At 39.1% G+C, this 13403-nt stretch overlaps 1 protein-coding gene across 7 annotated transcripts in view; it reads right to left on the bottom strand.

Moving 5' to 3' along the window:
• The window catches only part of LOC309493678 (polymeric immunoglobulin receptor-like), a 74484-nt gene that overhangs the window by 42230 nt on the left and 18851 nt on the right, over positions 1–13403 (bottom strand). The window contains exon 4 of one of the 7 annotated variants that reach the window (XM_082162874.1): positions 13023–13355. The exons of the other annotated variants lie outside the window; for them this stretch is intronic. Within the exon in view, the coding sequence (XP_082019000.1) occupies positions 13023–13355 (333 nt within the window). The remainder of the gene's footprint in view (positions 1–13022; positions 13356–13403) is intronic. 7 annotated transcript variants of the gene reach the window in all.

The following is a 13403-nucleotide window of genomic DNA, read 5'->3' as shown; positions in this document are numbered from 1 at the left end:
AAACAGTTGATGAACCCCATTGACTCCCATAGTATTTTTTTTTCCTACTATGGAAGTCAATGGGGTGCATCAACTGTTTGGTTACAGACATTTTTCAAAATATCTTCTTTTGTGTTCAGCAGAAAAAAGAAATTCATACAGGTTTGAAACAACGTGAGGGAGAGTAAATGATGACAGAATTTTCATTTTTGGGTGAACTATCCCTTTAATCTTAGGTCATATTAATTTTAGCATTTACTAAAACATTATTAAAATCAAAAGTTGTATTTGTTAGCATTAGTTAATGCACTGACTGTGACAGGTGTATTATTATTAACAAATACAGTAACAAATAATAAATTCGCGAGTTCACATCTACATATAATTAGTACAATAAGTTTATGCATATTTGGCGTGCTGTCCAGGGGGAGGCCTCCGAGCTCGGAGTTAGGCCCGAAACCAGAGTACTCCCCCCAGTTGGTAAGTGTAGATGGAAATGGAAGTGAGGAGATGGGGTGGAGGAGGGATGCTGACAAACTTTCAATGAACAGAGATAGGTCTGCTGTGAATTTATACTCTGTCATTGAGTTGATTACTGATTAATCTCCAACTGTGCATAATTTGGTTAATTATCTGAACCTGCTCCTCCCGAACTTTGTTAATAAAACATCATCAGATGAACCTTATTGTAAAGTGTTACTATGAAATCAAAGACCTAGATTCCTTACAATTAAGAGTTGGACAAGGACTTAAGATTTAATGTCAGTGTATTTCCCCAAGCTAATAACACTTGCCAATGCCTTGGATAAACGAATGACATTGTCAGACTCAGAATGCGTCTGAAATCGAGTTATAGCCTAGTTTTAGTTGAGCATAACTCGCATGCTGCCGCAACTTTTACAGTAGCATGGTAGGATACATGTAACTTTACCGTATTAGCTTAACGTTACCTTCTCGTGTAGTGTGAAGACTCGCGGCGAACTGCTGTGTTTATAGCGCTGCAAAGGGAACTCCCCCTACCACTTCACCTCCGCCAAATGCTTCCGCCAAACGCCAAAGAATATAATAATATATTTTTTTGCATTATTATTGTTAGTGGCAATAGTGTATAAGTGCATTGTTATCTATTATAATATTTATAATAATAATAATTATGATTTACAATTATCAGACAGGGTCACAATACATTTTGAGACAAAAGGGGCAGGGGCTTGAGCCACACACACACACACACACACACAGTCTTGACCTTAGAGGAGATTTAGGACTTTTAAGTAGATTTATGACTGGAAAATATATTTCATCACTGATCATAACTGAGACAACGCACCATTCAAAACTATTGTACTGTGTTTAACCGGAATATTTGACCACTTGGTGTCAGTGTGATCTAATAATGAAATTAGTGTCCATAATGAGAGGATTGCATTTTCAATATTACTTTGGTATTGTAGCAAATTATGTCTTCATGTGGTGTTTGTCTGATTTTTTTTTGAAAATGCAAAAAAAGAAAAATGACAAAGGCGGCAGCAAATGCTAAACTGTTTTGCTGTTATTCCACATACAGTAAATACTGATGCACCTGCACTTACTACAGTACAGGCCTACAAACATGCTCACAGTGGGGTATAGAAGTCTTGTCATTTTCCTTCATTGAAGAATGAAATTAGAAGACCAAACTCTGTTCAAAAGAGATTTGTATGAACAATTTATTAGTCACAAGTAGCAGGTAAGCGGGGTCATCACTAACAGCTCATCTAGATGAGGATATGCAACTGCCATGAATCCTTTCAAATATAATAGCGTACATTCACACAGCACCAGAATACAGTTGTCAATCCTGTATTTGAGTCCTTAATACAGTTACACTGAACGAGCTCTGGGCATTTCATGTGTGATTTCGGTAACTTACAGAGGCGTGGATGTCCTTCACTGAAGCTGCTTGTGTCAGTTTTGTACTGTTCAGATCTGCACGCGACTCAAATGCTCTGCCAGATTTAAAATATGCAATCCATTAATGTCAGGTAAACATATACAGAACGTGTCGCTCCATCCCATACTCTGATTGGCTCGATTGCCTTTCAAATTATACGAAATGTTCGTAGTTGGTGCTGGACGGAGTACATGTCTGCTGTGCAGTTTCACAAAGCTTTCATTATAATGCATGAAAAAAAAACAACTGATGGCGTTAAATTACCTCATGTTACAAAGCACATTAAATTACAATAAGCGTAAACAACTTATAGAGCTCTAGTTGTACCACCTGACTGCTGCAGATTAATTTCAGCGTTGATAAAGTTGACAGAAACGCATAAATCTGAGTCTGAGGACGAGAACAGCTCCTGGTAGAACGTCACTGGTTGCCATCTCATTATTACAGTTAGGCCATGGCGAGCTGGTTGTTTTGGTTCTGGAGGAACTGTAAAGGCGGCTGCTGTTTCGTTTGTGCTGCTCTGTGACTGACGTCTGTCTACAGTGTGACGTCTGTGCGAGGTATGGAAACACATGTGTTGACAGGCAGGTAGGACATCATATAGGACCAAATGCAATGATTGAAAGAACATTTTTTGGTCCTGAGATTTCCACAGACGATATACATATTTTTTTTTATTATTGATTGCTATCAGGATGTGATGAAATGATTCAGTAAATATGATAACTTCATAATATGGCAAAGGAAATCAAAAAAGATGCATCAGTATTGTTTTAATTTAAATAACATGGCAAAACTTCTAGTCACAGATAGTGATGTGACATTTGAACCGAGGCGTCGGAGCTTGTGTCGAGAAAAAATGGGCGTGCCAGATGAAGCCGCGATTCGAGGCTTCTGTTGTTAACGTGAAAATCACGTGACTAATGACAAACGAGGCCTCGGTTTGTGTGGATACGTCATCGGTTCGGTCTGAGTGTCGCTTCCGGAAAGGGGATTCGAAACTCGCGCCACCTTGTGGGTGTTGTCAAGAGTAGTAGAAGCAGTTGTAGTAGTGTCAGAGAGTTAGATAACTATTACTGTATTGTCATTGTCATTGTCCTTATTCTGTCTCCTCTCCACCAGTAAGCTGGTGTGTGGTGGGCGTTCTGGCGCAATATGGCTGCCGTCGCATCATCCAAGTGGATGCTGCACATTGGCGGTGGTTGAGGAGATTCCCCCCCTTCTATGTAAAGCGCTTTGAGTGCAGAGAAAAGCGCTATATAAATGTAATGAATTATTATTATTATTATTATATATGTGTTTGGGCTGTATATTAGGCTATTACAATATCAGGTTAGAATAGTTATAGTATATTGTTATTATTAATTATAGTAGCTATATTATAGTCTTGTTATATTAATTAGATAAGATTATTTGGATCTGGACTAGACTGCTTTTTGATTTGGATTGCCCTTTTGGATTTGTTTGCATTTTGTGACCTCTTCCTTTTTCCTGGAGATGGAGCAGCGAGAAAGAGGAAATCCTCCCCTATCTGGGCTCAACAGAAGCATCCGTGTTCTTATTTATATCAGCTGGCACTGGCATTGTTATGTTCCCCTGCATCCTTTGTTCCTTGTGGAAGGATCTTTTCCAAGGCTGGAGAGATTTGGTCCGAGAAGAGGAATCATCTAAACCCCAACACACTTGAAATAATTCTGTTTCTCAATAAAAACCTATTGTAATCATTTCTTCACCCACCCCAAACTGCAGTGTTGCAGGTTGCTCCTCTATATCCCCAGTCCCATAAGCACAACACTGCACTAAAACTAGTAACAGTTCACTGCACAAAAACCCCCAGAAACAGTTTTCCCACCCCAGACTATTCTGTTGCAGTTTACATTATTACTCTCCCTCCACTATAAGCACTGCACTCAACACAGTGTCACTTTTGTTGTTCATACTGTCACTATCCAAACAATTTATGAATAATTAATTAACGATCTGTGTGACAGTTGTCTCTGCACAAGTAAATTAGTAAGTAAAATAAAAAAATAAGTAAATTAATTTGTCTGCTATTTATTTGCACAGTAGCTAGGTGTCACTAGTGAGCAATGCTGAATGAAGCTTTGAGTAATGAACCTTTGGCTGAAGCAATGGGCTGCGAGGTCTCAGTGGTTCAGCCTCATTTTGCCATCACTAGTCACAGGTGTTTGTAATGTAGTCCACTGAGGCAAGTTGTAGTCGAGAACCCATGTGCAGTTTATTAGTGATGTGACGTTCGGCACAGAGGCTTCGAAGCTTGTATCAAATAAACATCACACACTGAAGTAGTGTATCGGAGCTTGATTCGTTTTGCCATAACGTGATCTGTGACGTCCGAAGCTTCGTTTCCACACACAGTCACGTGACTGCTTCATATTCATATTCAAAAATAGCATGAACCCCTTGAGCAGGTTTCGAGTGTCATGCCCTTCGGTAGTAGTGAATACAAAAAGAAATAGACTTAGCCCTCACACTGTTGAACAAGTTTCTTTAAATTGATTAAATTACCCACAAAATAAAATGTCAACTCCCCAGTTCACAAGCACTTTCACTACCCAGTTCACAAGCACTTCACCATTCCACAACAATTTTCTTTTATTTTGATTATATATCCCTACATGAGCCTTGCCTATGAACTCGTAGGATTAGGACTGAGGCTAAAGTTTATGTGAATAAGGCTGCATTTGTAGATCAAAGCAGATTCATAAGAATTGTTTCTGTATAAGTGAATTAGTCCCATTTATTATTATTTTTTTCATCAATGAATTCATACAGTTGTTTGTTCACATTGTATAAGAACTACATCAACACTAACATGAATTATGAGGATTAATTGTATTGCTTTGCAGTTTACAGAGCACAAAGTGATTTATTAAATGATATATATATATATATAATTATTTTGTAAATTTTTTTTTTAAACGGTCTTCTGGGACGGAAAGTCAGCTTTTCCACCTTTTGACCACAAGATGTCGTTAGTGAGCAACGTGTTGAAAAGCTTCGAGTAATGAACCATTTTACGATACAGTCGCGGGGGAAAGCCCCGGTGCTTCACAAAGCTTCATTTCACCATCACTACAGTTTATTCAAAGATCAACTAAAAGTGACAAAAACATTGACTTGATATTAACGTGACACATAAACACTTGGCATAAATATAAATGCACTAACCAAAAAACAACATTAAAGACAGACAAGAGACAATGGCAACATGAGGGCTATTTATACACAAACACTCATCACATAACACGGAACGCCTGCAATCAATCAAATAATGAGCCAATGACAAACAAGGCACATGACCAGAACAACCAATGAGAACATAACGCATTAGACTAGGGAAGCACATGACATGATCACATGACAAAACCAGGAACCTAGACTAAGCCAAATTACAAAATAAAAGACATGAAACATGGAAGTGATAACACAACCCAAAACCAACTGTGACAAAGTAATTGGTTTTATAAGCCATGATGGGTGCAGTTGTATAATAACTAAATGACTCTGACTAATTATTTTATTTTTTATGGAACTTTCTTTTTTCTTCACTACATTGCAAAGATCAGATTTTTTTCTCCACTTAGTTTCAGTAAATTTAGGTCTATCTTATTTGTGTCGCTTTAGAAACCTCTCGTTTACTGGAGTAACATTTTATTAGTGTTTCTCAACTTCAACTTATACAGGGTTTGTGTGTACACCATCCACCACGAATAAACATTTCACAATTCAATTCTCTTGCCATTGTGGGATGTAGGCTAAAGCTGTATTTTCTGTTTATTATAGTGAAGACAACTCTGAACACATTTCCCATCATGGATGCCTATGAAAGACGACTGAGCCAATCAGAGTAAGAATGGGGCGGACCCACACATCACATGAATCTAGATCTGTTGGAAGCATCGCGTCAAGTATGATCAGACCTTACAGTTTTACTTATATCACCATCTTTGATATTACTTTAGTCACTGTCACTCTGGTTAGAGTTGTTTTCTTGTTCATACAGACCGTGTTTTTCCATTCCACCGCGCTGCTTTTCCATGGTTTTCAATGTAAACAAAAGACAGACATCTTTAATCGATAATCGATCTGGCTCGTGTCTCGCTTCATGGCACGGCTTTCCAAAAACGTGGAGCTCAAGTTAAAAGAAGTTCAACTTATAAAAGATATGTCTCTAGATCTTGCGTTTTTCCCCCCGTTCCACTGCCTGTGTTTCATGTTTTTAACAGCGAAAATGCCCATGGATTCAGATATGTAACCCAACAGTTTCACTCAGTTTTACAAGGTCATCATACTCAGATTCTAGTCAGAATGTGAGTCTGATCTGCTCCATTGGGCTGTGATTATGGGGCGTGTTTCAACCGAACCAGGAAAGAAAATGCCTCTGCACTCAATTGGACAGACCTACAACCAATCAGAGCAACGGAGTAAGTGACGTATGTTTTTCATTCATGTTTCCGATCGACAAATGCCTTGATCGCGGTTCTCTGTTCCTCTTTTAAAATTAATGCGCTGTTGATATCTTCTATAACAGACGAGATGGCGGAATCTACTCATGATGTTTCATAAAGTTCTGCAGGAGCACGCTCAAATAATCAATCCAATCAACTTGTCATCAAACAATGACCGTCTACACTATCAGCATGAGAGGAAGCATATATTTATTCACTCTGCCAACTCACCTAACATTCCTTGACAGTTTTCAGCATCCCTCCACTCACTCTCGGCCTGTTCTTCCACAGCCAGGAATACGGGGGGAGTAGCCTACTTTGGGTTCGGGCCGAATACCGAGCCCGGAGCCTCTCCTCGGACAGCACACCAAATATGCATTTATTCTATCTGACTTATTTGTAAGTGTGAACTCGTGAAACTCAATTCTCCAGCGGCAGTCATCTTTGTTGTAAACGAATTCAACCCGAGCGCTCGTTGGTGACGTGGATGATTACGTTACCGTTGCTCATCTGTCCATCATCGTATAAAGCCCGCCCTGACAATTTGATTGGTCCGAACAATTTTTGTTCGGGCATAATAGCTCCTCAACGGATCAAGTCCAGACCGAACTTCCCGACCTAAAAATGTTGTGGGCGGGGCTAAGTTCTGCTGGCATCCAGGCTAAGGTCATCATGGACTAACAGTTGCATTTATTTCCTGCCATACTGAAGTCCTGTCTGAATGATCTGTAGTTTGAAATATGACCGTTGAATAGGTGAGAGAATCAGAGGCGTCGTGTTCACCAAACACTGGAAGGCCCAAACTGTAGCCAGCATGAGTGTTTGTGCACATGATCTCTTCATAATGACAGACAGTGTGTGTGTCCTGAAACAAGAGAAGAAAGAGATGAGCAAGGACATGGTCAACAGGAAAGATGATTAGAATCCACAAGTTAACGGTTACAAACAGATTGAGATCAAACTCAAACATAATGAAACTCACTTCTTCAGTCAGCAGGTTTTCAGCCGAGAAATGAGCGAGACCTTTCATCCACACTCCTGTTTCGGGACACCAGATTGGGAAATGAAGTAAAGGTCTTTAATTTGACAGGATGTGAAAGTCCAGTTATGAAAATGTTATATATAAGGTGAAAAATAGCTAAGCATATAAAATAATGTGTTTTTGACAGAGAGAAAGACAGTTTTACCTCGTCTCTTTAGTTTCAAACCGAAATAAGCAAACAATGACAATCCAGACACCATCATTATCACCATAACCAATGCCATAATGTAGACTGTTGAAAAACCATGAAAAACAGATGAAAATAATCCCAAATGTCCTGTTTTTAAGGAAATCTGGAGAGTTGGATTGTTGTAAGTAACAGAATATGTACCTAGTTGTAATTTTGGTGATGAAGAGTATGATGAAGGTGGTAAAGTTGAAGATGAAGGTGGTAGTGATGAGGTTGAAGATGTGACGGGTCTGATGGATTCACTATCTTCAGTCGCTGGTTTAGTCATGTGATCTGAAGCTGTTCTGGTTGGTTTAAGTGACCTCCTCTTTGATGCGTCTGAAACACAAATGATCGTTGGGTTTAACTTATGATACATAATCTATAGATGATGACATCAGAAATCTAAATGACAGTCTGTAGTTTATGCAGTTATTGCAGAATAAAAACTATTTAAGATTGTTTGCTTGCATATATTGAGCCTGCATTTAAGAAGAAGTCATATTGTGGCCAGTCATGTGACCACTTTGATCTTTATATGACACAGCTGTTATTAGCGCTTCACTGATGTCAAGGGTGTGTGGAAATATAGCGCTGTATGTGTGACCAGCAACACTTGTTAAATACAGTCTTCTAAAGTCACTAAATCAGGGCATAAATGAGAGATGTAAGTGTCTCAAATTCTCATTAATTCTATACTGCATCCTTGAGTCTCTGTTATAGTGACAGTATGGGATGTTTTATCAGATTCAATCTAATCTAATGTAAATCATGTCAGCTATGTTTTGGTGTGAACAAAGTTAACAAAGACTGATAATGGAATAAATATAAAATGAAAAGGTATTTTACAACAGAAAGACCTGAACTTTTGTGTACAGATAATGTATATTTTGTGTTTTGAATGAGTGATTTCTCCATAACTGAGACAGTGTTGTGTGTGAGGAAGTGATGCGGGTCAGTGTCTGTGGTGTGAACACTCGCTTATCATCATCTACAGAGGATACTGTGGTTCCTGTTATCTCACCTCTTTACTAGAGATGCACCGATTGATCGGCTGGTGACCGGAATTGGCCGATTTTCACGTGATCGGCCGTGACCGGCGACCGGCCGGTCAGTCTGACAAATGCCGATTTTATGCCGGTCAAATGCACTCGGGCGCCGCATGATTAACATCGCGCAACATCAGCATCACACGTGCACACGGAACTCACATGTAGGAAACCCAGGGGGGCAGGGTTTTATATTATTTTGAAGGTACCCCCGGGCGCCGCCATTGGCTAGCGGACCCCCACCTGCTGTTAGCATCCCATTGACTCCCATTCATTTTGGCTTCACTTTGACAGTGAATAACTTTACAACTGAGGCGTTTAAAGACTCCATTTGTCCATTATTTATTTCTAAAGAAACACGAAAATGTATAAAAGGCTCCATTACCTTGTATCTTACATTATGGCCCCGTAGAAGCAATTTTTGTAAAAATAGGCTAACGATTGCGTCATAACCACGCGACTCCCTGTCGCACAGTAGATAGATTACCGTATGGACAGAAGGAGAAGCTCGCGGGCAATCGGGGAGACGTGGAGGCAAAGTGACAAAATAATTCATCAGAATACCTAGCAAAAGTTTCTCCTGCTCCAGCTCATGGACACCTCCTACTCACACTCTCCGTCTCTGCAAGATTTGGAAGGGAATGATTCAGATTTCCTTTGGCACAGCTACTAGAAGACAGACGGGTTTCTCACGTCACATCTATGTCGTCAAGCTCAGTTTGAGTCTGCGTAGTACGCTCGACCATCAGGAAGTAAGAGTTTCTAATTGACTTCACTTTGTCTCCGTTGAATCCAATGGGGTCGCTGTGTCCATTTATTTTACTGTCTATGAGGAAACCTCGTGAATTACGTCCATTCAGACCGCAAATGCGGATTTTTTTTCGCCGTGCATGTTAATCAATGAGTGCATTCACAACGGGAGCAAGAGCAGCGCGTGAGCGTCAAGCAGGAGCGTCGCGAGCAGTGAAGCGTGTGTTTCGGCGCCGAGTCTATTTGCTGCACTGCTCACGCTCAATTAAAGGGAATGCACACTTTTGATGGACAAAATAGCCTTATTAGGGTTTCACAAAAAAAGTGCCCAAAATGCACAGAATTTGCGTGTTTTAACAAGAACTGGAGTAGGCAATGTCAGAAAAGGAAACGAAGACTAATATTTATATAAAATGTACCCATTTAAAGTTGTTTTATTATTCAGTTTGTACAAGTGATTGCAATAGGCCTGTGTGTGTGTGCTTTGAGAAATATCTTTATACTGCAAGGCTATATATATTTTATTATTTTATTTATATATTATTTTATTGCCATTCCCTGTTTTCATACAGACGTTTAGTTTGCTAAATACATGTATAAAAACTTTAGATGTGTGTGAATTACCCACACCTGGAGTCATTTATATAGTTCTATTTTATAGCATTTATCTGTTCAAAAAAAAAAATATGTACTATGCAAATTGTAAAATGTTCTATTACAGAGAAGATATAAAATAAATATTTGTGTGTGCTGTAAAGTGGTTAGAAAAAATGAAATCGGAATCGGCTAAAATCAGTATCGGCAGGTCAAACTTAATGAAAAATCGGAAATCGGAATCGGCCCAGAAAATTGTAATCGGTGCATCTCTACTCTTTACATCTTTACAACACGTGATACAGCGCTCTCTCAGACACACAGAGATGTCTCTAATGTTACTGATAAAAAAAAAAATATATATATATATATAATTGATGATATTGCTCCTGTTAAAGTCAGGAAGAAGAGTGGCAGACAAAAAGCACCTTGGAGAAACTCAACAGCAGTGCAGAATATGAAAAGAAAATGCAGAAAAGCAGAGCGCATGTGGCGGAAGACAAAACTTGTAGTCCATTATAACATCTACAAAGACAGCCTTCATGCTTTCAATATGGAACTAGGCAAAGCTAGACAGACTTTCTTCTCAAATATTATAAACTGCAATTTAAACAACACACGCACTCTTTTTGCTACTGTAGAGAGACTGACAAACCCCCCAAGCCAGATTCCCAGTGAAATGCTCTCAAACAGCAAGTGCAGTGAGTTTGCTTCCTTCTTCTCTGAGAAAATCAATAATATTAGAAAGGTGATCAGCACATCCTTGAGTTGCGCTGGGGTCAGACAGATCAGACCACCTGAGAAAGTAGTTACTATGTCTGACTTCAAAGAAATTGATGGCAAAATTTTGGAAGAAACCGTACAACACCTCAAAACATCAACCTGTGCTCTTGACACACTTCCCACATCTTTTTTCAAAAGTGTGCTAAACAGTTTAGAAGCAGATCTTCTAGAAGTGGTAAATGCCTCACTTCTCTCTGGGAGTTTTCCAAACTCCCTTAAAACTGCAGTTGTCAAGCCCCTCCTGAAAAAGAGCAATCTGGATAAGACCATATTAAGCAACTATAGACCGATCTCAAATCTTCCTTTCATAGGCAAGATCATAGAAAAAGTTATCTTCAATCAGCTGAACAAATTCTTAAGCTCGAATGGATACTTTGACAATTTTCAATCTGGTTTCCGACCGCACCACAGCACAGAGACAGCGCTCATAAAGATAATAAACGATATTCGCTTAAATACTGATTCAGGAAAATTATCAGTGCTGGTACTACTCGACCTCAGTGCTGCATTTGACACTGTCGATCATAACATACTTCTTGACAGGCTGGAAAACTGGGTGGGGCTTTCTGGGATAGTCCTAAAATGGTTCAGGTCATACTTAGATGGGAGAGGTTATTATGTTAGTATAGGAGACCATAAGTCTGAGTGGACATCCATGACATGCGGAGTCCCTCAAGGGTCAATCCTTGCACCACTCCTGTTCAACCTGTATATGCTCCCAATGAGCCAAATAATGAGAAATAATCAAATTGCTTACCACAGATATGCAGACGACACACAGCTGTACTTAGCCCTATCGCCTAATGATTACAGCCCCATTGACTCCCTGTGCCGATGCATTGACGAAGTCAACAGTTGGATGTGTCAAAACTTTCTTCAGTTAAACAAAGACAAAACTGAAGTTATTGCGTTTGGAAACAAAGATGAAGTTCTCAAAGTGAACGCATACCTTCACTCTAGGGGTCAAACAACTAAACATCAAGTCAGGAATCTTGGTGTGACACTAGAGTCAGACCTTAGTTTCAGTAGTCATGTCAAAGCAATAACTAAATCAGCATACTATCATCTGAAAAATATTGCAAGAATTAGATGCTTTGTTTCCAGACAAGACTTAGAGAAACTTGTGCATGCTTTCATCACCAGCAGGGTGGATTATTGTAATGGACTCCTCACTGGCCTTCCCAAAAAGACCATAAGACAGTTGCAGCTCATACAGAACGCTGCCGCCAGGATTCTGAGCAGAACCAGAAAATATGAACATATCACACCAGTCCTCAGGTCTTTACACTGGCTCCCAGTTAGATTTAGGATTGATTTTAAAGTACTATTACTGGTATATAAATCATTCAATGGCCTAGGACCTCAATACATTGCAGATATGCTTACTGAATATAAACCCAACAGATCACTCAGATCATTAGGATCATATCAGCTAGAAATACCAAGGGTTCACTCTAAACATGGTGAGTCTGCTTTTAGCTATTATGCCAGCCACAGCTGGAACCAGCTTCCAGAAGAGATCAGATGTGCTCCTACAGTGGTCACATTCAAATCCAGACTCAAAACACTTCTGTTTAGCTATGCATTTACTGAATGAGCACTGTGCCGCTGTTCGTCCGACTGTTTTTACTGTACTGTATTTTATTCTATTTTTCTAAACTGTTTTAATTATTCTTATTTCTTTTAATTATTTTAATTTCTCCTATGTCAGCAGGGCATTTAGCCCGTAACTGTAAATGCCCACTCAGAAGGTGATAATGTGAAAGTGACGTGTATTAATGTGGGTTTGAAAGTAGAACAGTATTTAAATGACGATATTAAAGTTTTCGTCTGAGAAAGAATGTGAACGCAGTGCTAAAGAAAGTGAAAAGAACGTGTGAGTAAATGAGGGAGAAAAGAAAGTTAAAGGAAAGTTGATAGATGGAAGTCGTAAGAAGATTGAAGGTTAAAGAAGGTTGAAAGATTTAAGTCTTAAGGGATTCCTTTGAAGGAAAGATTTATAATAATATTCTTTTTTTTTTTATTTTTAAGTACTGTATTTTATTTTATTTTTCTAAACTGTTTTAATTATTCTTATTTCTTTTCATTATTTTAATTTCTTCTATGTAAAGCACTTTGAATTGCCATTGTGTATGAAATGTGCTATATAAATAAACTTGCCTTGCCTTGATATATTAGTTATGATTATATGTGTTTTACATCATATCTATGTGCACTGTCCACTTCACTCATGCAGAATATTCTGACTTACCAGGTTTAATTTCCAGGTTAATCTCTGTGTATTTATCAGGTTTTCCCCGTCCTGTCCTCACAGAACACCAGTATTTGCCTTGATCCTCTGTTCTCAGATCAGTGATGGTGACGGTGAAGATGTGGGTCGTTCTGTCATCGGTCAGAGAGAATCTCCTGTCTTTAGCTGGAGATCCAGATTCAACAGGAATGTCTTTATTGAGTACTAGACACTCTCCTCTGCAGAGATACTTATTCTGCTCTTCATATCCAGACTCATAGGGACAGCGTATTTCAACTTTTCCTCCTTCATAACCAGTGAAAGTCAAGATCTCCGTCGTCTCACACGCCAAGACTAAAAACATAAGAGAGAGAAACTCAGCTCAGAGCGAACATGGACCTG

This window comes from Leuciscus leuciscus, assembly GCF_965113295.1.
Source record: "Leuciscus leuciscus genome assembly, chromosome: 3".
Lineage (NCBI taxonomy): Eukaryota > Metazoa > Chordata > Actinopteri > Cypriniformes > Leuciscidae > Leuciscus > Leuciscus leuciscus.
Note: the sequence above shows the minus strand (reverse complement) of the source record. Positions and strands in the feature narration are given on the sequence as shown.